Source organism: Apaloderma vittatum, unplaced genomic scaffold (genome assembly GCF_000703405.1).
Source record: "Apaloderma vittatum isolate BGI_N311 unplaced genomic scaffold, ASM70340v1 scaffold34490, whole genome shotgun sequence".
NCBI lineage: Eukaryota > Metazoa > Chordata > Aves > Trogoniformes > Trogonidae > Apaloderma > Apaloderma vittatum.
Genome location: NW_009695633.1, coordinates 34588 through 59940, shown reverse-complemented (window position 1 = coordinate 59940; position 25353 = coordinate 34588). Strand labels below are relative to the sequence as shown.

The window sequence follows — 25353 nt, the reverse complement described above, 5'->3', positions numbered from 1 at the left end:
CACATCAGGCACAATGAAAAATGAAAACCAGCAAGTCATTAAAGTAGGTGATAATCAGTTGGTGTGATTTGACCTTTTTGTTACTCTGATAGTGCCTCCCACAGTGCCTTTGCTGACTTAACTATTTGTGTCAACTTGCAGTCATGCTCTGTAATGAAAGGTGCCTTCCCAGGCAGCCTCCCGAAACTACACCAAGTTCACATTCACAAAAAACATTCCATCCATCCATATGCCATTCCAATGAACACACTAAAAAACCACATTCCTACTGCTTCAACATGAGCTTGAGGCCACGTGCGAGTCCTCAGTAGGGCCACATTTCATCATCCTTAGTTATGGAGATAACAAATACAAGGTTTGGGCATTGGTGCTGATGTCCATCCTAGAAACATATTTCACCCTGCAGTTATGAAATAGAAGCTGAAAATTAGCAAAATCATTACTTACTCTGCTGTGCTGAGTATCTGAGCTCCATAAATATGGGCAGGCTCCTGCACAGAAATTAGCATGATATCCTTTAGGTTCATGAATCCATTTCCAGCCAAGATCCCTCTTGAAGTCAATATAAAGTGGACGCAGACAGCAATTATCCTGCACATTCCTGGGAAAGAAAATAAGGAAAACAAATTGGTCGTAACAAAGTCAACAAAGGGAGTAAAAATAATCCAGTTGCTTGCTCCTTGAATGATGCTTTGTAGGCAGGGCAAGTCTGAGCCCCAAAACCTCACAATCAAACCACGTCAATAGTACCTCATACTGTAACTGAAATCAGATGCTTAGACATGGCAGGACTTGCTTATACAGACAAAACTAATAGTTTACCTGGAGGACTAGTAAGTATTTTTCTCCAGGTCCTACCAAGTGGCCTCTTTGAGTAGGTGAGCACAGTGAAGGTGATAATTTGGCCGTAATTATGGGGCTGATGGGTCTGGGAATCATCCCAGACGGAACTCAGCTTCTGCTTCCTAAGGCCACAACCTCTCTCATCTGCCACTGCCTCTGCAGCATTGCAGACGTCTGGGCAGACACCTGCTGCCCACAGACCCTGTGGGTCTGCAAATGAGGATCCACGCTCTGTGCAAATGCCAATCATAAAGAAACGTGATAAGGAAGTGCATTACACCTTACAGGCCGGTACTACTATGTAAGTACACCGAATATGGACGCGTAGTTACCTAAAACAATAGGCAGCATCTAGAGCACGCTTCTTCCGTCGACTGGGCTGTTGCGACTCAAGTCTGTAGGAGGGTAATAACATTAGCAGAAGATGTGGGGTCTTCCCACTGTATTTTTTCCTATTGGACTTTAAAGCTTTCACATCACCACTGGAATATGTGTAGTCATCAATACCTTCAAAAAATACATTTTGGTGATAAACATTGTGTTGCTTTTTCTTCACAAATTAAATAAACCATCTCTTAAAAAAAATTCTCTCAGAAACTGGGCAATGACAGTGTCAACTGAGCATGTTTACTGGGGAAGCACTGGCAGATTTCAGCCCAAGATCCCTAAGATATTCACAGTTCTCACATTATCTACTGTATCAGCCCTCTCACAGTCACAGCCATTTAATGTCATCTCACTACATTTACCAGAACTGTTCAAATGAGTAACACAAAAGATTACTTCAGTCACTGCACCTGCATTGCTTAGTTTCAAATGCCTCAAGCAGTCACTTCACTCAGGGTAGTATTTTTATCTTTTAACAGCTATGTACCTTCCAAAACCTTGTAACACCATCAAAGCAGCTCTGGATACTTCACCTGCATTTCGCATTGCTTGCTTCCATCCCATTAAGTTTTCTCTAACACATTTACCTCTTTCTAATGCATGTAAATTCTCTGTCTCCCATTGCCAGTTCATTTAAATCTGCTAGTTTTTCCCAGGAAGCCAGATATTGTAGCCCCTTCTTTTGTATGGGCATGGCAAGGACACTGATCAAAATACTATTTCTTGACATGGTAATGACTTCACATTTTGTGTTTTTTTCTTGAATCACTAACTGCATTACTAGCTTCTTATTGTGGCAATAACACAGGTAAAAAACTTGAGGTATTAGTCCTTCCCAGGAGTCCAAGCATGTTATGCATGTTTCTCATACCCTTCAAAAACTAACTTCCTGAACCAGATAATACAATCTAAAGAAAAGAAGGTACACTTTTCTCTTTGTAACATTTGCAGTAACAGTAAATAAATATCATGCTAACAATTTTTTAAATACACACAATGGCTTTGATTGTAAGTACAGTACATGTAATTACTTAGAGAAAAAAATTCCAAGGCAGTGAAAAAATGGTTAGAAAAACTTACTACTTGACAAGGAATATAGCTAAATCCTTGGAAAACGAACCAAATCATGACACACTTTAATAAACGAGGACTATATAAACAGAATTTAGCTTGATTCTCCACAGTTTTATATGTACTAGTGGATAACTACAGCATAGTCAATTAAATAATGCTTCTCTTTTTGAAACTGAAATATTTATGGCTTAAAAACACAAGGGAGTTTATGCTACCTTGACAAATTTACTCTATATCACCCTGTCTGCTGTCCATAAGAAGCACATATATCCATAACCCTAACTACATTGTTATAATACCCACTCAATCCAGTCTTTAAGTTTTTACCAAGCTAACTGTCAGCATAAAAAATACTTTGTGTAACTAATATACAAATATGTTACAATAAATTTTAGGTGACAATGTAGACATATAGAGATAAACAATGTTAAGTAGTATAGTGTTGTTGACTTCACCTGCGAATCAGACTTCCACTGCTGGAAGTAGGAGCACATACATGGGCACACCACTGCTGTTTCTTCAATCTACAGTGCCCTGGCAGCAAAACACTGCAGGACAGTGATACAAGTCAGGCACCTATTCTTCAGCTCTCCCCAAAGTGACTGATGCCACTGCTCAGAGTAATTTAAAATATTACTGATATGACCACAGGAGAAAAAAAAACAAGGAAATACAGAGTAGGTGGTGATATTCAGTGTGCCTGAAGAGCTAGAAGTACCTGTGCAGGTACCAGCAAAGACTGGAACCCTCTATGCTCAGTGAGGACAAAGGAAGGCACTTCTGTAGGCAAAGCGCCCAGCTCTTGCCTTACTTACATTTTAGGAATTTGCCACAGCAAGTATTAATGCACCACACTTGCAAGTAGCTCACACGCATGTCAAATACCATCCTAAATCCACTTTCTAGCAGTAGCCTTCTCTACTAAGCCTGAACTGTTACAGTGCTAGGATGGACAGCAGTCAGAGGGTTTATTTTGAAAATATTCAGCAAGTTTTCTCATGGCTCTCCAACAGTCGTTGGTCCACCATGTCATGGTCTTCCCTACATCCAGAATCTTACGTATGTCTGCTGTGCATGCTGCAAACCGTAATGCAGATGCTTAAGAACATCCAAGCTGCACGCACAGAATGAGATGGCTTATTAATACCATCCGTTTTTAGCATAGTTCAGCTGATACATTTTACCCTTGTGCCTTCAATACCATTTTGTACCAGCAGAGAATCAAGATTTTTACATGAACAAGTTTTCAATCAGCTGAATGGCAATTAAGAGAGGCAATAACGGCTTTGTTTCCTTTCTCAATTAGCAAGTAGTACAACATTTTTTAGAGTTTTTTTTTCTTTTGTTACCTGCAAATCTTGCTTCAAGCTCCTCGCTTTTATTTGGGATGATATAATTATTGGAAGGCACGAAGGTGCAGCATGGACAATGTAAGCTTATCTTAAATCCAAGGTTCCTGTCTGCAAAACATAAAAGTAAGTGGAGGTGGTTTTTACACAAGGAATGACCCTGAAATACTGCTGAGTTAACGGAGAAGCAGTTGGGGCAGGAGTGAAGGCAAAGAGCACTTGTTGTCACCTCTGTGATGCAGCCACTCATGTACAGCCTCAGTGACATCAAAAGACAACCATTCTCCTTCAGCTCTTGTTTTAACTACTTTGCTGTCAATGTAGCGTTGTCCTGGTGATGATAATTCCTTAGACTTTAGAACCTGCAAGAAACAACAAATATTACTACCTACAAGTTAACATTTACCTGTTTTTTACTAAAGTGGACCACCAACATTATATAATAGCAGAAGGAACTACTACAGCTCAAACCTCTATACAGCAGATGTATGTTCAGGCACACTTTTGGAAAGAATTTTCTTAGGGCGTGTGCAGGGAGAGGAAGGTGATATAAAAACATCCTAATGCAATCAGCCGATGCTCCCCCCAAAACATGCCAACACATACTCCTTCCTAAGAGAAATCAGACAGAAAGACTGCCCCAAAAACTTGTCCTGTAACACAAATGGTCAAGAGATCATTTTACCTTCTTCAGTAATACTTATACTGGTTAGAGCATAATGTCAGATGTTGAAGTAAAGTCCTTACAATAAAGTCTGTACACTGAAGATACTAGATTGCTCACCCATAACTAATCTGTATGGTGTTGCCTTATTTATGTTTCTAGACTTCCCTGACTTCAGGTACTAATCATACAGTATAAAAAGTTATTGTCCATACAGGTAACCTGGGGGCATGCAGAGACAGCCTGGTGTGAATCATGCCCACACATGCATTTGTGCAACAGGTGATGTTGCTTCAATGTAAGCTTTGATGCCAGCTGTAGTTATTGTGTCGAAAGTTTCACCAGAGCTTGCTATTGAGCATGCCATAAAAAAAATACCTGTACAAAAGAAACCCAGCCCCTCACTTTCAAGACACAGCACTGCAGGCCAAGAATTTCAAGTGCCCCCAGTCTTCCCCCTGTCTGAACAATTCAACCAGTGTCTTCCCATATACAAGCACAGCCTCCTATTATTTACCCTCACTTTAGGATGAAAACAACCGGACTTTTGGCTGCTAACAGGTTTCTGGTTTCCTGGTTATTACTATGTTGATAGTTTTGCATTGCAGGAAGCTGGAATGCCATGCAACACTGTCAACTCCAATTAAGATACCACACGATAACATCACTTCGTAACTTTTGGCATGCCAGCTGTGCAACTTCATATATTGTTTTGGGTTCTTCCTCTCTTTAACCATCCAAGTCCATCTCCAAATGAGTAACTGACAATGTCTCATTGTTTCCTCCTGTTTTCTCAGCCCAGGCCGACCTGACATCTAGCACACGCTGACGGAATAAAACAATGGTGAAACTGCACAGTACATGTAAAGAAAAATATTTCAAAAGAGGTGTGAAACTATGTCATCGTGATAAAATTAGGCTTTCCATAGTTAAACAGAAAAGGAGGCTTGAAAAGGGCAGATTCTGCCCAACATGAAGAGTCTCCCTATTTATTTCAAGGGAGTGACCTCTTAAATGTCAACAGTGCAGCTCCCACATTAACATTTGTCTTATGAGAAGAACAGCAGCATGACAAGCTCTTTGCCTTCTTTCCAGTCAACACATTTAGCAAAAAGACATGTTGGTTTGAGTCCAGAGGATTACTAAGTGCCCCTAGTAGGCGATGCTGTGTTCTTCAGTAGAAGCTGGGGGCACTCAAACACTGAACATTGAGACGCTTTTTTATGAGATAACCTTCAAACAGAGTGTTTGAACAACTGTTTACAGAGTGTCTGGCAGCAGCAAGGGGACTACCGCTGCTCAGAAGTGCCAGAGGGATGAGAGAATCAGTGATCAATGCTGGGAAAGTCCCAGAGAAGTACAAATATAACCTCGCCTTCCCTTTGGTCTTTATCAGGTCAACTCAAGTGTTTCTGAGGATGTAATGCAGCTGTCATTCTGCAAAGATGTGTTGGGGTGGGGAAAGGGGGGGTGTGAGGCAAATGGGACACCAGAACTTGGCTCATTTCTCTTCCTTTCTGCACAGTCATATCTTTCCAAAGATTCCAGAAACTGCATACCTCAGTTCTGGCAGTGATGTAAGGATCCAAAAGTAAGTAATGTGCCAAAAGCAACCTCCCGATGTTAACTATAATCGGTCTTAGCTGAAGACAGCTGTGCCTTGGTATCCAAAATAAAATGTCTCTATCCCAATTCCATTACTACTGAAAGATAAAGTTGAGGGCTGACAGTGTGTACCTGGCATGAAAGGCATTTGAAAAAGGACGAGAAATTGTCACTGCATGTATCCAATGGTACAAAGAACATCTATCCCCATTGGCAAACTGAATGACAAGAAAAGTGTTTGCAGGTTTCAAAACTGTAGGACACTGTACGACAGGATGGACACTGTGGATTAGAAGAACTAGAATATTATCCATACTATGGTATCTATGATACCTGAAAGTAAGGCTTCTCTCCTTGTTGTTTATGCTGCATGTTCAGGAAGAAAAATATGAAGAATGAGCTAAAAAGTCACAACCTAAATATGGCATAATTTCCAGAATTGATGTCATAGGTTAAACAGGCACTAGCAGCTCTTAAGCAAAGGACTGTCAAGTGTGATGAGTGCCATACTTAGTGAAATTACCATGTCTGGTTCAATCTCCTTCTCCAGGGCTGACTAAGTATTTTTATAGTGTTAGGGTGATGTATGATCTTAACAAGGTGATTGCTTGGAAGCAAAAATTATCATCTAGCCTCATCATTTCCATTTTTTCCTTCTTTTTCTGTTGTATCATTGCAAATGTGGAAAGCTAGCGGATGATAAAATCCTAGGCTGGATCCTCTGATTCTATTTCCCCCTAAAAATAACCAGATGAAGGACTCTTTTTGCTTCTTTTCCTACTCTGCATTCTATCTTTCCATCCACATGGAAGCAATTGCATTCTACACAGTGGTGAACAAAAGGGCCTCTTTGCAGAAACCTATCAGAAATTTTTACAGCTACAATACATTCTTCAAATGAGTCTTCCAGAAACTATCACACAAAATAAACATTTTAAATTTTCTCTGTCATTTTCCCCCCTTGGTTTGCTTCTTTGTACTTTGTATTACATTTCTTGTTCTACCTTCCCCACTAGCAAAACACCTTTTTCTTCTGATACACCCATAAGCCTGTATTCTCATTGAAAAACTTCTTTCAGTACGTCCAATATTTTCTTCCTACTAGATCAACCAGTTTAGTTGCAAAAAAAAAAAAGATGAAAAGACTTTTCTGTGCCTTCCAGCTCTTGTGCTTGAAAGCCCGTCTACTTCTTCCAACTCTACTGATTGGTCTTAGGAGAGAGATTACCTTTACCTATAAACATTGCCTTGCCTTGCCTATAAACACCACCTTACCTTTATGCTTAGCCCATCACAACCACATCAAACACTGTTATCAGAAAAGTTGCTGCACAACTTGTACCTGCAGGAGCTAAATGAAGGCCGAAAATGTAGGGCTTTATGCAAAAGAGTTCTCAGTGCACTACAAATATTAACAGAAGGAAGGGGAAAAAAACACCCTCACAGGAGAGAATGAATACTGAGTTTAATCCTTTTTCCTTTCCTTCTGGCACCTCATCCAAACACTCCCTCTTAAAGAGGCAGAAAGAGTTTGGTTATGTCTATGGGTCATGAAGTGGATGGCGAGGGCTTTCAGGGTGGGAGGAGAACTGTGCATCACCACCTGCATGTGGAGATGACAGATTCAATCACTTGCATGAGTAGGAGACAGAGTTTCCACACACACACAACCTCACCTCCCTCACTTACAAGCCACGCATTAGAACACCTGCACGCACGAATAGCTGATGACGCACAACCGCACGCCTGCAGGTGTGAGCACGCACACCTTCACACACATGTGAGTGAAAGCTCAACCTCAACGAGCTCAAAATTCAGGTTGTGCAAAGTCTGACCAGCTTCTGAACACCAGGATATTATTGCAGGTGTATCTGTTTATTTGGACTCCCTTTCAACACTGGTAATGCAATGCTGTCTTTTCTAATATAGGATTATGCAGGGAATATACGAGCTGAAGAGGTAGAAGTGTTACCAAAAGGTTATCCAGTAGACTTCTGGCCCAGTATGTAGAATAATTTTCAATCAGCAGCAGTGCTCTAAATTCTAAGAACAAATTGGTTTTGTCTACCCTCCTTTCATAGGGGATTCCTCCCTTTCACAGGAAATCAGTTTGCCAAAGTGCTTATTAATCTCTTCTTGACAAAGTAGCTTGTACACTTAAGCCCTGCCTTTTAGCTATCTCTTTCTACAGGCACTGCCAACCTTTTTCTCATCATTTGTTTTTTTCCTATTCTGATCATTCTTAAAAACACCTGGGGAAAAAATATCTTACACATAGCTATGAAGGATCTCTAGGTATCACATACATGTGGCTACTATCAGCAGACGAAGGCAAAACAAACGTGAATATACAAATAATGCAGTTTAAACACAGGAAAGAGCTCACGGCGCAGCCAGAGGCAAACAAAGCCTTGCTCTTGCTTGTACAACTACACATGTTTAGGAAGCCCAGCCAGGGATCTTGGTGATGACAGCCCTCACATGCCACCCTCAACAGGCCTGCTAGATTTCTGGTATTTTATAAATCCCATTGAAATCTACTCTTCATAGATTCTGCAAAGGCGGTCTGCTCAGTCTTCAGGGGGAGACCCTCTGCTCTGCTGGCAGGGATTTGTCCGTGCTCCTTCTCGTCTATTAAAGGAGGCCGGACCATGATGCTATCTTGGAAGCATATCCCAAATCACCATGACCAGGGCATTCAGTGGTGAAAAGCTTCAGTTTTGTCACAACCTGGTTTGAGAAGAATGACAAGAGAGTTTCCAGAAAACACTGATCTCTATATTACTTCTGCCACCTGCTATGCCTATTTTTCAGATCAACTGGAGAGCATTAACTGACATATTTTTTTCACATTTAACTATCAAATGGCTGAAATCTTCGTTAAAATAGAGGAGGATAAAACTGTTTATTTATATGCACACATGTTTATACTCTCAAGTAACTATAACACATTGAGTACAAAAATAGGGAGAAGGATTGTCTTAGTCTGTATTTTATAAACTGTAAAGTACAGTGAGAACACTATATAACTCATGACAACAAACAAAGCAGAATGTTTACAAAATTAGCAGAAACATGCTCTCTTTAAAAAAATGGGGCATATCAGAGGCTGATAGAAGCAGAGCAGCAGCATTCAGCATCAGTGTAATTATACTGATTCAAAAACAAAACCAAAAAACCTCCAAACCCCAAGACTCTGTTAATAGAAACATAGTTATTTTGCTCAAATTTTCCTTTGCTTACTCCCCTTCTCACTTACATAAGCACCTAAAGCAGGGGTAACTGAATGAACACATTAGTGTATGTATTCTAGACAATAACACTGAAAGCAGATGCCAGAACAGCCTGTCTTCATGACTCATTACACACATAAAAAGAAAAAAAAAAAGACAGAAGGGCACACTAGTTCTTTCAAATAACTAGAGCTGTAGAACAGCTTATTTTATTTCAGATTTGATGGTCTGGCCAATAACTACTTCTAGTTTTCTATAGTTACCACAATCAGATGCAGAAGAATAGGAAAATTACAATTAAGTATAATTTACAGTGGAATAGTTTTGGCTAATAAATTCATCAGCTCCCCAGCAAGCAAACAAACAAACAAAAAACTGAATGCGTTGATGATACACAGGCTGATGCATCAATGGCATACATCTGCTGCAGCCAAGAAAACCCTGGGCACACATCAAAGGCCAAGCTTTAGCAACAACAAGGGCATTTTATAGCTGGGTTTGAGAATAACAGTCACCAGCTGTTAGGAAATATTTTTGTCAACTTACAGTTTCTTAAAACAAGTTGATGAAATTTCAAAACATGGTAATAAGATCACATGGCCACTTAAAAATATCTATGTTGTCTGCTGCATTTCCCTGGAACTTGGGATGGTCACTGCTGTCAGCCAACACGGGTTCTGCAATCACTGAATAGAAGTAAATACGGCATTATCTTGTAAAAACCTGTTATTAATCTGCTTTTCCTCTCCATTCATTCTGGACTGTCTGATCTCCTCCCTCCAGATGCTGTTGGCTCCTTGATAACTTCCTTCCTTCCCTTCTCTGTCATTTCAGACTTTTGCAACGTTCTTGTGTATTACAACATCTTGGCAGGCTCACTGATCTTTCTCTTACTTATCAGTCGTTATCCACGGTTTCCATTGGAACTTCAAGGGCCTTTTAAAATAATGGAAATACCCCGACATGTACTTGTAAGCTCGAAGTAAATAAGATCAAACAATGAGATCCAGTGGTAAATGATGTGCTAATGCCAGTTAACATCAGAGCGGAGGTAAGTTCAGCTATGTGCAACACCGTAGCTGAAAACTGCCATTTAGGATAACATCCTCTGAACTAGAAGAAACAAGCCTAACCCTCTGCAGCAAAGTAACTAGATTCTCAGGGTCTGCATAGGAAGCCACTTATGGTTTCCAAATTCTTAAGTACTATTCACCCTGCTGAAAGATTCACTTGCTGACAGGTTCCAGATTTCAAAGGTCTCTCCTCAGACAGCTCTCAGGGACTTCATCCAGCCCTTTCTGAAGCTTAAAGTTAAAAAATGAACATGCTAATTCTCAGTCCTTTCTCACTCCCTGGTTGAGTTGAGGTTTTTGATCCTATCTTGGACAGAAGGAAAAGCAAACCCTTGATTCTGTGGCAAACATCTCCAGTTCCTTACTCATTGTACATGGAAACAAGTTGTGAAGTGCAAAGCCTCCATATGGTACCTTTTGCCAGATAACTGAGAATCTACTGGCTATCAGAATCTTAGCTTCTCTCTATCACCACTAGAGCAAGAGATCATTTATTTTTTCAAAAATTCTCAGTGAGAATTTTCAAGCTCTTCTTGTAACCACTTCTGCAAAAGAGTAGTTCAGACTCTGCCTTCAGTGCCATGGAGTTAAAAGGGCTTTACAGCCCCCGTTTATCAATGAAAGTCTTTCCATTTCTTCTTGAAAAGGTCTCCACATCAAGTCCAAACCAAAGACAGAATCTTTAGAGACTAGGATATGAGAAGCAGAGTTCCTGCCAAAATACAAAGGTATGGAGTACTTGCCAAAGTCTAAAAAAAAAATCATAGCGCTCTGATCCATCTGCTCAGAACTTGCCAGACACGTTCTTCATGCAAACTTGCAAATAAAAAGAACATATTGCACACATAAGCCAACCTCTTTTGTATCTGGATGGGCTGCAGCTGCAGCAGGATTCTCCTACAGTGTTGGCTGCTACTTCCTTGAAGGTAGAAGATGAAGTGCGAGAGGAGTAAAGGGACAAGCGGCTAAAGCAAGTCACAAAGGGAGCAGAAGTCAAGTATGTCATGGACTCACTGTGACTGACTCATTGCTTTGCCCTGTGGTGAGGGGGTGAACTCTGGGAAGAGTGTGGACCCTGAGAAGGGATTTCCTCTCCATTTGTTTCACCGGTAGGGCCTTCCTCCTGCCACTGAAGATACATGGGCAGTGTAAGATGGGGATACAGTCCTGAGGCCATTTAGTCTGATTTATGCTTAAGCACGCAGGAAGACTCTGCATTGTATAAGCAATAAACAGGAATGGAGGGTCTGGGGTCCTTCTCCTGGAAGATTCTGAAATATTTAGTGCAATTTCCTGCTGTTTAGGAGATTTTAAGATAGCTCCAAAGAAAGGTTTTCTATAAAATGAAGCAAAACAAATCCTGCAAACTTATCTAGCATTTAGCTTTAACTTGCCAGAGGCACACTATGTTTTATTAAAATAACAACAAAAAGGAGCCAAAGTCAACAAAACCAGAGTGGGTTCTCCTGTCCTCTAGCCAAATCCCCTGGATCCTGCAGGGTACTACCGTGTTCATCTCCTCTTTACGCAAAGGTCTCCCAAGCCCTTTGTCTTCCTCAATCCTGTCCCTGACAGTCATATCTTATGTTCACGTGCATTTTACTGCAATACTTTGGCATGCAAGTCTCTCTGCTACCTGACCATTTGGATTTACTGGTTCTTCTAAGATGCTATATTCTCCAAGTCATTCCTCTTTCCTCCCTTTTGCCTGCACTGCTCTCCATAAGGCGTGATTCTCCTTGTGGTTTTCTCTTCCCACCACCTACAGGCTTCTAACCAAACAACTCCCGTCTCCCTCCATTTTCTTCCATCATCTATTCTTCTTTGCTGACACTTCTCTCCAACAAAGCTTCACATTGTTTCCTACACCTCCCTGAAACAGTAGTATTACCCTCGCCCTCCAACAAGCTCCCTAGTGCAAGGCCAGCAAACTAACCTGATGTTCCTCAGCTCAATAATTACCATGCTGCAGTGCCTGGTTAGAACTTGCTCGTGTCTCAGTGTACCATGGGCTTGGCTACATCACCAGACTGCAGCCCAAAGAGCAGGAACACAAACTTTACAGCTGGTTTCTGACCCATGGCCTGCATTCCTACGCTCCCTGTGATGTGCATTTGCCGCAAACAGCAATAAATCCGTCAGCCCAGCGCCCCACATTTCTAAGCACGGCAGTGTCGAGCTGAGAGCGCGCACTGGCTCGTGCCAGTAGCTAATGGGGATATTATACACCTCTTCAAGTTGTCTTCAATAACTGCTCTGTTCCTAGCAAGAGGGGTCTGCATTTGAGACATGCTCTCAAATCACAGTGAATATGACACAGTGGTAAATACTTCCCCTCATCCATGCTCACAGATTATTTGCCAAAGGTAGTCTACACATGGTCTCCAGTGTACTCAATTTTTTTTTTCCTAAGGGATACAGTATTTTGAAGAAAAAAAAAAGTATTGTTCTGGAATAAGGAGAAAGCAGTAATTTGACTGATACATACTGCAAATTAACGTTCTCTGGTCCTGAGCTGTCGCTGAGGGGGCTGGTGAAGAAGGAGGAGGTCGGTAGAGTAGAAAGATGTAAACTCTATAATTTTTACTGAATTTGGCACTTCAAAGAGCACTGTAACTTTGCCATTTAACATAACCTTTTAACCTTCCAGACTGCAAGACTGGTTTCAGGACAGCAATACACAAATCGTGAGATCCAAATATTACTTTAGACGTGGGTCACAGTTAAGGCAGTCAGTTGAAATCAAATGCCCCAGGTGATGGCAGGAATACCGCCGTTCTGCAGCAGCTCACAGCCATGAATCCTGCTTTTGCGTATTTTCTTCTGTGGCATTAGAGACGGCACTTTTTGGCAAGAAAAGAAAGCAAGGCCTCTCTGCTCCTGATTATATGGAGATCAGTCTAGAGTAGCTCTGCTGCAGTCAGTGTAAATTGCCTCAGATTTGCACTGTAGAGATTTGGCCCAAACCTATAGTAGCTTGCTCTACACGTATTCCCTAACTGAAAAACAAGACAAAACACTGTCTGAATTCAAAGCATCTGAACAACTGACTGTGGTTTAAATTTAAATCTGACTCATTATGGGGTAATATGTTCCACAGCATCTTCCTCCTCAAACCTCCAAGCAAGGAGAGGGGCCCTTAAAGAAACGGGGTTATCACTGTCCGGAGGGCAGACAGTTCTTCTTGGACCTCAAGCAGGCTCCACAGGAGCCCTCAGCATGGATCAGGCCCTCCTTGACACGGAAAGACCAAAGGTCTGCTCCTGCTCACTTAAATTCCTTTCTGCAGTCCACTGTGTCCTCCAGGCTTTAATGTGGCCTTGTTCATTCCAATCCTGTGCTCTGATATATCCTGTGGTATGTCCCCCACGTCTGCAGCCTCTCAGGTACTCCCACCCACAGCAGCCTCGGATAATGACAACAATAAAAAACAGTGCTTCGGCTGCATTTTTTGTGATGCTTTATGATGTGTTAACAAAACATGGCACCACTTCCATAGGAAGTAATTATTACTTGTTATTGTTTGACCGTCTGTACGTAATAAAAATACCTTAAAAACAATACCACAATGCTCTCTGAATGATGAGTTTTCACCCTGTGAGGGTTTTCACTCATCTAACTTTGCGGCAGTGCCTATTTATTTTTTGAAATGTTTATTCATAAAAGACAAGCTTTTTTTCGAAGGGTGCAGGGACTTTATTCATAAATACAGAAGCACCTTAATAAAAGAAAGATGTGACAAAGTCTTCAAAGCCGGCAAGAACACTGATGAACAAAGACATTCCCATAACAACTGAGCTTTATCTGATCAAATTCCAATAAAGCCTGCATTTGGCATAAATCTTTAAAAACATAGCAAGGGCCACTGGAGGATGCTAAAACTTGTTTATTTAATATTATTCTTCCTCCCTCGCCCAAAAGTATTTTATCCTCTTAATATTTTCTGAAATCTCGGTGCCTGTTGAGAAGCACATCGAGCGAATGCAGCGCAGTGGAAGGACGGGAGGAGAAGCACGGGAGAGCGCTCACTGCATCTGAGGTCATGCCTCTTCCTTCCTTCCTTCCCTCTGGCTTTCCATTCTCCAAAGTGCTGATGATCAGTTGCACCCCCAGCAGATTAAACCTCACTTTCAGGAAAAAGAAACAACAGAAAAGATAGTGCCTTGAAAGAATTTAATTCTCCATGGCTTCACTTAACCAGAGCCAAGAAGAGACAGAAGCTTTTATATCAGCCTTATAAAAGAAACAATTCTTTCTTCTAAGAGTTTTATTCTTTTCCATCGCAAGACCATTTAATATATGCACCACACTTCCCATCTGCACAGGAACACACAGATGTGGCTGACTAATCCTTAAATACCAAAAGAAGTACTCTGGGTGAAAACAGACATTAAAAGAAACTATTTCTGTTCTCGGGGATTACCACTCGCCCGCTGGCTTCACAGACACATCCAGAGCACCTCCATGAGACTTAATCTCCAGGACTTATTGCCCGGAGAAACCCAAGGAGCAGCAGACGTGGCAAACAGACCTACAACCACTCACTCTCAGCATAATTACAACGGGGTGCTCTGTGCTCTCTGCTGCAACCCTGCCTCTGAGCTGAGAATAGGGTCCTGCTGATGCTGCACCGGGGGGCTGGGAGCAAGGGGCCACGGCCCTGGCTTGCCATGCCAAGCAGCTCCAGACTGCCTTCCCGGAGTCAGTGAAAACAAGGCACTGCAGGAAAACACAAAGTCCTTTTCTGATGTGGTTTGGAAAAGGGAGCCAAGCATAGCCTGAGGAAAGCTCAGCCGAAAAGGTGCAGTCTTGCATTTCTTTTTTTGTCTTAAGGGGTAAATCTGTAAGGTCAGAGGACCACACAAAGAAAGGATCAGGAGGAGAAACAAAATATTTATACTCTGCTTGCTTATTTTTTCCATCTACCCCGCACATCTGTCTCTAGCTGTTCCTAAAATTGTCCTTCAGAGTAATATTGCCCCTTTTGCACCAGTGGTACATGTACTACTACTAAATCAACACTCAACTAAATCAGAAAACTCTTCATGAGCAGTTGGGAGAACTGTATGTGTTCAGGGACAGCCATTTTCAAAGTAAACTGCAAGAAGAGAACTCCGACTCTGTCCAGAAGCATTTTATCTCTCTCCTCCTGCTTGACTGGGAAAGATGAGGTGTCGCAGGAACAACCATTCCCTGAAACTGCAGGTATGAAAGGAATCTCAAAAACCCTCATCAAGTTCTTCTCAATAAAGCAAAACACCAGGCAATCCAAAACTTGGTAGGAGGATAGAAAAGAAAAAAAAAAAAAAAAGAAGACGCCCTAATAATTAAAATGTTGCTTATGCAAGATGAAGAACCACATTATTCCTTCTGGGCACAACAGCCCTGGCAAGCCCAGCACGTATCTCAGAAGACAGGAAGCAGTGCTCATGCACGGAGGAGGGAGGAGTGGTGGCTGCACATGCCAACTCCTCCAGTAATCTCCTGTGTAAAGCTCGCTCTCCATGCGTGGCTTTTCATGCTGGAAGCAAAGACACCCAAGTTAAGTCTTCAGCCCATGCAGAATGCATTTGCCTCTCCCACTTCCACTGAAATTAACACCTTCCTCCTTTTCCTCTTTTATCTCCCACTTCCTCCACTGCTAGACACCCCTATCTGCACTATCAATCTATCATTACAGAGCCTGAAGCTTCTTTAGCATCACCATGGTACCAATGCCTCCTATCCATCCTTTCTCACCTTCAACTCCTTAGATATTCTTCTTTCTAATCTCTAAAATTCACATATTAAGTTTTAGCATGCTTTCTACAGCACTGTCCTATGATACATCGAATCACAGGGTATCTCAAGTTAGAAGAGACCCATAAGGATCATCAGTCTCTCCAATTTCTCCCTGCTTTTGCTTTTCCTGTTAAACACTGTATGCTAACCTCACATGCAGTGCTGGAGATTAGATGCAGCAGTATTTAGGGACTCCAGCGCTCCTGCAGAAGAGTTGCCAGCAAGGAACCCATCACAGAACTAAGATAATACCTCCATACAAGGTTTTGGGGAGAGCTGCGTACAAGATTGCAAGAAATAAATACGACCCAAGTGGGGAAAAACAACCAGCAGAAGAAGGCTACAGGAGCTTTTAAGAAGTAAAGCAGAGAGAGGAACAAATAGGCAACTTTTATTATTTTAATAGGTGCTGTACAAAGGAAATGCTCCAGAGACAGCTTGCCTCTCTACAGGCAAAGGAGCAAAGTAACATGCCTAAAATATGCCTGGCACAAACACAAATTCGGAGCTCACTACCTTTGGCTTGCCTGTTACTTGGTGAAGAAAAGACCTAATCCTACAACAGCCTACACTCATTACTCATCTAACACTTTACTCAGATGCCCCACCCAGTCTAAAAAAGAAACTGCCTTACTCACTAGCTATATATTTATCTGAAGGACCCAAGTACCTGCCCTGGATGCAGGTGTCAGTCATTTCCATGGGCACAGGCTTGCTGGAGTCGGGCTCTCTCAAATAAGCTCCAGCTGTTTCTCATCACAGGGTGAAATCCCAGCCAAGTAAAGGCCCCTTCTTCTCTACCTCCACTGAACCCTTTGTGTCCCACGTTCCTCAAACATGGAAAAGCAATGAAGCGAGCTCAGGCAACTGCAGCTTTACTCTTTTCAGGTGGCTGACTAATAGCTCTCAAAAGCAGAACAACAGAAAGCCCGGAGATGCCATCAACGCCTTTTACGATGACTGAACAGTGAGGTCAAGACAGAACGTACAATCGTTTCAGCAGGCTGGTGTGCCAGTGTCACAGGGACTGTAGTGTAACTCTCAACACCAGTGACTCTTCTTAAAGATTCCCAGCTTTCTCTTTTAACAAATGCCACATTAATTACTCAACTTTTCTGCCAGCCTGCCCTTGGGAAGCAAAGCAGCCAGGATGCAGCCGTGAAGCCAAGCGCCCAGTGACCGTCTGTGGACCTGAACCACATTCAGTCGGGAATCACCCTTCTCCTATGTTTAAACAATGTCTGGACAGTTGAGTGTGCCTTTCTCTGTTGTCAGACTCTAAAGTTGGCTTATACTGTCACTTTGGCAAGCATGTGAACCCAGATTACCCCTTCTCTGAATCACAGAATCATAAAGGTTGGAAAGGACCTTTAAGATCATGAAGTCCAACCTACAGTCCTACGCCACCCTAACACTAAACCACCTCCCGAAGTGCCACATCCAACCTTTTTTTAAACACTCTGCTCCAAGTCTGGCTTGCACTTGACAAGATCAGGCAGGAAAAAGTGAACATTGTAAGGGAGGGAGAAAACTAACTCAAATTTGAACCCAGTGGATCTGAACTGGACTCTACAGTGCTGCAATTCCAGGGCAGTGCTCATACAGAGCTAATGACAGCAGCAAGAACAGAACAAAAAACCAGGCTCAATATTCATTTAGAGGACGATCTTACCTGGCAGGGTTTTCAGCAGAACAAGTCCCAGGTTGCCAGAACAACCATGAATTTTAATCTGTAAAACTACCGGGAGCTGAGCCCCTTTTGGTTGCTGTGTTTCTCAGCAAAGTGAACTATGCTATAGATTAAATATGCTCTAGACAATATTTGCACAAACACACAGACTCTGTGTAAGTGACTTTAAAGGCTTTAAAGTCTTTAAAGATTAAACCACATCAGTTTTATCAACACTTGGAAGTAAGAGAGCCATGGGGTCACTTTCCTCCTCAATTTCGGAATGGTCCACTCCCTTGCCTGAACTCCTCTGCTACTCTACAGAAGCCAGGTCTGAAATTGCAAGCTTTGAAACTCAATTATTAACAAAGCCATTTCTGTGAGGAACAGTTAATAGGCTTCTCCTGAACACAAGTCAGAAAGAGGAATTTGACTTCTGTGTAAACTAATGTACAGGCCAGGTGTTTGAGACAGAGGTCCTGGTGATGACCTGTGTGATGTCTTGTTCTATCACTTACTACACTTGAACTTTGGAGTCCTGGGGCATAACTGCCAGAAAAAGTTTACATATTTCAGCTTCATATGGTTTTGAATAAAGTCCTTTCTAAGAAAAGCATGGGAAATAAGAGGTTACTTTGGAAAGATGGAGCTCAACAGCTTCCCCCCATGGTTTGTTCCACCTGCTAGACAGGTACAAGGTGGGTTTGCTGCAGAAACATGGGTGTCACCATACCTGGTACAGCTCTATCCGTTGCTCTGAGACACGTGCCTTCGAGTTCTGCAGGCGGAAGACCCTGAACTCGGCTTTCACCAAGTTGGAGGCATTCTTCTCCATCGCTGAGACGTCAAATCTGACGATTCGGAAGTAAAGGCTGTAATAGCTTGGTGGGATGGCATCTGCAAGAAGGCAATGTGATTTTATTATTTTTTTCATGATAAAATAAATTGGTCTTTCAAACAGTGAAATACAAGGCAGCCTCCGTAAAGGAAATATCTGTAGAATGATTCAGTTTCCAATGACCAATTTAATATTATTAACAATTCAATAAAATAAAAAACCCTAAAACCAACACCACATGTGTTTGATTACAGGAATACCATATTAACAGAGATTAACAACTATTTCCAACTCTATTTCAGGTCACGCATTTAAACCTCCCCTCTTTCAACATACTGGTGGAAAATCCTGGATGCTTTTAAAATGGGAAAAAATCACAGCAGTTGGTATCTGGCAAATGCCTTCAGACTTGCACAGACATCATAGGGATCTGCTAAAAGGACAACTAACAGCAACTCATCTGATCTGTATGTTCTCTGAAGCCCATTTCCCTCCAGAATACAAAGCATAAATTAGCCAGCTTCAGATTTTGTTTCATATTTAGTTATTAAAGGATTTTATTGGAACAAAATATTCATTCTGACTACAGTAAGAAGGGCTGGAAGAGAAGAGGGAGAACAAAAGGAGGGAAAAAAGAGGATTACATGAATTTTGAGCACTTGGAAGCACCCATCACTATATATTGGGGGGGAAAGCAGAAAAAGCAGTTAGAAAAATGGACTTGAAGTCTTCAATAGCAGTGTTAAAGTAGTTGAGGTTTCAAAACAACTCTTTCCTTTTCCTAGCTGTAAACCCTGATTGCCCTCCTGGCTGCGCCATGCTGCCGCCTGGCAAGGCTCTTCTCGAACTGCGGAGCCAGGCTCGGAGAGGAGTCAAAATGACTCAGAAGGCCCTGACAAAAACTTCTCTTCAGGTTTCCTCCTCTCTAAACAGTGTGGAAATGGAAGTGGATAAAGAAAAAACAAAGAGAAAAAGAACAATGGTATTGGAGGGTGGGGAGGGGTTTTCAGCTGAGGCAGCAAAGCTAACAGGTCTCCCTGGAGCCACGTCAGCAGGAAGACTTCAGATAATAATTACAAAACATGAAGTTTTCTCGCTATTCACACAGCTCAGGATTTGTCATGCAGTGTCAGGAGACAACAGCCTCAACGTTAGGGAGGTGAGCAGTTCAGCACTCCTTGCCTGAAATTCCAGCAAGGCCTCCTGCTCCATCGCCTCCCTTCGATATCCAGACCATTAATTCAGGCATCTGTCAATCAAATAAACTACCTTCTTCTGGAAGATACCTTCCCTTAATAGATACACACAAATTATCATTTCTGTGTAAAGGGATGGGAGAAGCCCATCTCTTTACACAGAAACGTATATTCACCTGTATTTCTAAGTACTGATAATTAAAGGTAGTTGAAATAAATCCTTAATAATATTTATTCATATCAATAAGAGACAGTAATAACTTAAAGACCTTGTTCCAAATATTTAGCATTTCTAGACTGGCTGCCATTAGTAGAACTGAGCAACGCTCCCAGCAGCTCCCAGCTACACGAGGCAACACCATTTGCAGTTACACATTTAATAACCAGTTTGTTGTAGCTCTTTCAATAATTCTAAGTTCAAACTGAAGACAGAATAAATACTAAGTGCGAGACAGTCACACAAGGAAATTTATTCTTTCTTCACAAAATTCACAAACACGTACATAATTGAGCCCAAACCTACATTTTTAAATGACGAGAGGTAAAATCTCCTAAATATAATCCTAGCTATGACAAAAACTTTGACGATAAAGAAATAATTACAGCCTCAACTTTAGATAGTTTATAAGTGAGAGATGACAAGTTCCTAAAATATTTTAAAAATCCTCTGAAAGAGTACTTCCCAAAGGAGACCCTCAGTAGGGTCAAATGACTAAGAGGTATAAATATGAACTGGAGGCCCACGCTTCTTTATGATCCTATTTAGTTAAAAAAAAAATGGTTCATAAATTTTCACATCTGCAGTGCTCGAAAACAAACTCCAAAACATCATGATCTGTATTCCTGTCTACTAGGCTTATTGACAAAAAAATGCCACTACCTTATAGTGAGAACTCAAAGAAAAACAGATGCAAATTACCCCTGCACGAGAACTGCTCCTCTCTCCCATGAGCAAACACATTAGTGCTGATCTCTCTCAAAATACCAAATGAAAGTCTTCTGAGAAAAGCTTAATTTTATGCAATGATGATCTTTATTTCGATGAATTTTGCAAATTCTTATGAAAGCTACTTGGTTCAAAGATTGTATCCTCATTTAAAAGAGAAATAACCTCTTCAATTTATCTTTCTGTTGCAAGAAACTCCAAGACTACTACTTGTTCTTCAGCCAAACCTAATCCTACTAGGAATATCATTTGGCATAATAATAGGTATATATAGGATTGATGCTTCCAGGATGAGTTGTAAGTTGTCCTTCCCTGTCATTTATTTGAGGCATCAACCCACCATTTCCTTCCCTGTGGACAAGCCAAACTAGCAGCCAGCCACTTGCCCTGGCACAGACAAACCCAGTCCGTCTTGAATTATTTAGATCAAAAAGTCCTATTTAACTGTCACTATTTAGCTTCTAACTTATTTCTAGATCTTTATAGTGTTACATTTGTAGTCTTCCTTTTCAGTTTCTACATTTTAGATACTGGATATCATTGAATATGTATCTGAATAGATTTTGCTGAACCATCTCTGCATTCACCTTTTTACTCTCTTTCTTATAGAAAGAAGATAGATGGAGAAGGAGAAGTCTTTCAGCATGCGTGTTGTTATGTTTGCATATGTGAATTCATAAACACAACGAACAAGTGTTTACCTTCACTGGAAGGCAGGTGTAGGACACCCACCATGAATAAGAATGAATTATTGTCTTACAGAAGTTGCATCTCTCTTACAAGATAGATAGTTTTGTATCTTGCAAAATCTACATAAGAAATTTGATTTCTTTTAGCATTCATGACAGTATCCATGGGGAGTCAATTCAGGAAATGGCATTATTCATGGACAGCTAAAAAAACCCGGGGTTTTTCACCAGCTGGAACCCTTCATCTGAAAAAGAATGGCTGACTGCAGAATTGAGGTTTATTTGAAAGTTTATCAACATGAAGACTGAGAATTGAGACTTGCAACTCTCTTTAAGGGAATGGAAAGAACCCTATGGAGTGTACAAGGTTTTGGATTAGCCTTTAAGTGATCTCAGATGCTGCAATTCATCTCTTTTTGTGACTCCACCTTAACCTGACAGTTGTATCAATTTAGACTCAGTTGGATACCTCTGGACTCCCCTCTGGTTTTGGCCCAATGACTTCAGTAGACGCCAGGATGACTCTGACCAAGGTAGTCTGCAAACACAGTTACCCTGCTGCAGACTAGACTCCTTAAGTATTCTTTGAACCGTTATCATTAATGAGTAGAATTAAATCAATATGTTTCCTGTAGCTAGGAAAACACAAGATTTCTTTTGTTTTGGAGAGACGGAATAGTAAATGCAATGAAAGATTTCATTCTTATCATCTTTAAACTATTAATTCAACCCTCAAAAAACCTGAAGACTTCCAGCTGTAATAATCATAACCACAATCATCACAGTACAGTTGACACGAGTTACAAAACAAATTTGGAGAAGGTGAAGGCAGCATCCCTCCTCCCTTTAGCTTGCTGAACACCAACCTTAGCTTTTTTATTCTTTTTGTTGTTTTTTTTTTTTCTTGAACAAGCTGAAACTTCACCAGATGCTTTACCCAGGACGGTCCAACTTACCAGGTTAAAATGTATCTGGTATGTGGGTGTTTAAGTGCATAAGGACACTGTGGTTTCTGTGCTTCTTACTGACTTTGTTCAATTTCCAGTATCCCCTAAACTCCTGTGCCAGCAAATAGGACAGAAAGCAGCTCTGCTCTGACAGAGCAGAAAAGCACCGAAGGGAGGGGTGCAGGAGACCTATTCCAAAATACTCAAGAGTCCACAGTATGGCTCCAGGTTGGAGCATCACCAACAGGAGAGACTGAATGCATCCTCTGACCGGCTGTCCAAAACAGCATGCAGACCCCTGGGCACTGCTTCTGGGAGAAGAATGAGATGGAGTCAAGCTCCCTTAAAGTGAAACTGGGAATAGAAGATATCCCCCAAATTAGGAATGTCCTGCATAAAAGGATGACACTTTCGCCTTCCACGGTTGTGTTTGATGAACTAAGCCTTGCATTTCCACAGCTTTCCTCACAAGTACTGTGTGTACTGACATTTCAGGAGAAACAAAACACTGTTTGACATAGCTCTTCTGAGAGTTGGGCTTTCATTCTGGCAAGGAAAAAGATCTAAATTCAATTGTATCCAAAAGAAGCTTTTTTTCCCCTCTGAATTTTCATTTCTGCTAGTGAAACAAAAAAAAATCAATTATATGCACAGCTCAAGTTAGGAAATGTAAACAACTTTTCTCTTCTCGTTGGAAGAGGCCAGACAGGCCGACTTCACACATACACCCACACTGGAAAGGCTGAGAGCTTCAATCTAATCCTTCCATCAAGGGCTTGTAATAAATGCTCCAAAGATTTATTTTTATTCCCTTTTGTGTTTATTAAACTTTGGAGGGTTTCTTTTCCTTTTTCTTTTCTTTCTGGTGCTTTGCCCGTTCTTTATTACAGCAGCTACAAAACACGGAGTGCCCTTTTCTTCTCACTCTCTCTTTTTTTTTTTTCTTCCTTCTCGTCTTTCTAACTCTACTTACATGAATGATCGTGTAGTAGTCTTTGAAGCAGCACACACAAATATTTATAAGAGTAGCCTGATTGTTATTAAATACAGTTGTTATGCTTTCCACGCTCTGGCAAACTTCCCTAACCCCTCTAACTACTAGGACCATTTAGGCTGTTTAGATTTCTCCTCACTGATAGCAAATCCTAACAAGCAGTGTAACGTGACATCGTCCCTCCCTCTGCGTGAATTTTACTCTCTGCTCAACATACAGGTCCCTGCCACGAGCCAGGTCAGGCTGTCTTTAAGGATATCCAGACGTGGCAAGTGAAGCAAGACCCCCGGAAGGCAGCTGCAGCGGCATGTCCTTCCAGCACGATCCTGTCCTTCCTGTCAGGCACACTAGGGTCACAGATCGTCTACTCTTTTCCAAAGAAAGTCTCTCCAAGAAATTAAAAACTTGTTTAATGTATCTGGGCTCCCAAAGCCCAAGGATAATTACTCTGTTCACCCCTCCTGACCCTGACGTGACTGCAGGATCCTGCTGGAAACTGCCTCATCGCAACGCAAGGGGATATATAAATACAGTGAACCAAATCACGGAGGCCTACAGGTTATATTTGGGAACTGGGATTGGCCCTCAGAGGTAAATCAGTTGTACATCAGCTTTCCATTAGCTCTGAAACTCTATCCTGCTACGACATTAAGTTATGAGCACATCCATTAGGTAATCAGTGCTCTTGGACAGAAAACGCTTGCATCACTCTCTGCTCAGCCATCACTTCCAGCCGCTTGCAGAGAGGCTTCAAAGTCAGATGGTACAAAAGCAACATAAGAGCCTTACTCTGATATTTCAGTTTTTGCCTACAAAGCTTTGAGGAGGCACACTGCACTGGAAGTGAGAAAAAAATACTGGGAACACAGTGGGTAAGGCTTTCAGCTGAGGCCCCATGGCTCTGGAGCCGCTGGTTTCACAGAACAGGGTTTTATACGCACCTGCAGCGCAATGTAAGACTCAACGTCTGTTATTGCACTTGTTTTTGGTGAAGAACTCATGCCAGAAACCAGCAGCTGGAAATCTTCCACTGAGTGATCCCTAGGTATATAATTTATCCATGGCAAAGGGGTGTGGGTAGTTCACAATTCCACATTCCCTGGTAACTTCAGTCCTGGTATTTACTGCCTGTGGTTTGAACCTTAACAAGAGAAACACACAGGCCTACGTGAAGGCAAAGAGCTCTTTCTTAATCAGAAAGACAAGGAGGAGAAGAGGTTTGGCATCCAATTGCTGGATGACCCTTTTGAGCACCAGAACAACTGAAGACCAAAATCAAGCCACTTCCCTCTTCGACCACCTAAACTGACCCCTGGGCCTGCCCCTGCAGTCACACAGGGAAGCCGCAATGCAGCTTCACTAAGGCTGGATTTTAGAGTCCTGAGGTGATTCCCCTTGGAGAAAGACCAAAGAAACAAAACCTCACTCCTCCATGGCCTCCTGCTGCAGCTCTTTAAACATGACTTTCTTTCACCAGTTACATTAACAGAAGCCAATCCTGAAGATGTTTTCTTATTTCAGTAATTTCTTCTTATGCTAGTTAACTTCTTCCTTCTTTGTAACAATGACACAATAAGCTTCTGATTTGCAGCAGGGAATCCATACATGTAATTATTATGCCATTATCTGGCTATGAAGATTCAATAAATGTCATTAGCAGATTCCAGAGTGCTCAGAGCAAAGATACTTGGCAGTGCTCACATAACACAAATGCATGATTTTTTCTGCCTATACAGTCTCTGTCAAGCTCTACATGTCCAAAAAACATGCAGCAGTGAAGGTCTAGGTGTGCATAGGTTGGAAAAATAATCACCCAATTATCACATTTTGCGACGTATTTTCCGCTGTTGAACCACCTCTTTTAAAACACACTAAGATCTATGACAATGAAAAGTAAACAATCCCAGGATGTTCTCCAATGAGGCAAAGATGAATTTTCTGAAGGTCCCTTTATGAAATTATGTGTTTCTTGCTTAAAATCTGACAAGGGCCTTCTGGTTCTGCTGCTACTTACTGACTGCTCTATCAAGCCTGAAACAAAAGATGACTAGCCAAAGCTATGATC

At 41.5% G+C, this 25353-nt stretch overlaps 1 protein-coding gene across 1 annotated transcript in view; it reads right to left on the bottom strand.

Annotated features, from left to right (window-relative positions):
- Positions 1-447: 447 nt before the first annotated feature.
- Positions 448-25353, bottom strand: part of TGFB2 (transforming growth factor, beta 2) — a gene marked incomplete at its 3' end in the record, with an annotated part of 59097 nt that continues 34191 nt past the window's right edge. Inside the window, exons 2-6 of the mRNA XM_009871964.1 lie at positions 18412-18575; positions 3883-4015; positions 3654-3764; positions 1176-1350; positions 448-601 (exon numbers count right to left, since the gene is read on the bottom strand). Of these exons, the coding sequence (XP_009870266.1) occupies positions 448-601; positions 1176-1350; positions 3654-3764; positions 3883-4015; positions 18412-18575 (737 nt within the window). The remainder of the gene's footprint in view (positions 602-1175; positions 1351-3653; positions 3765-3882; positions 4016-18411; positions 18576-25353) is intronic.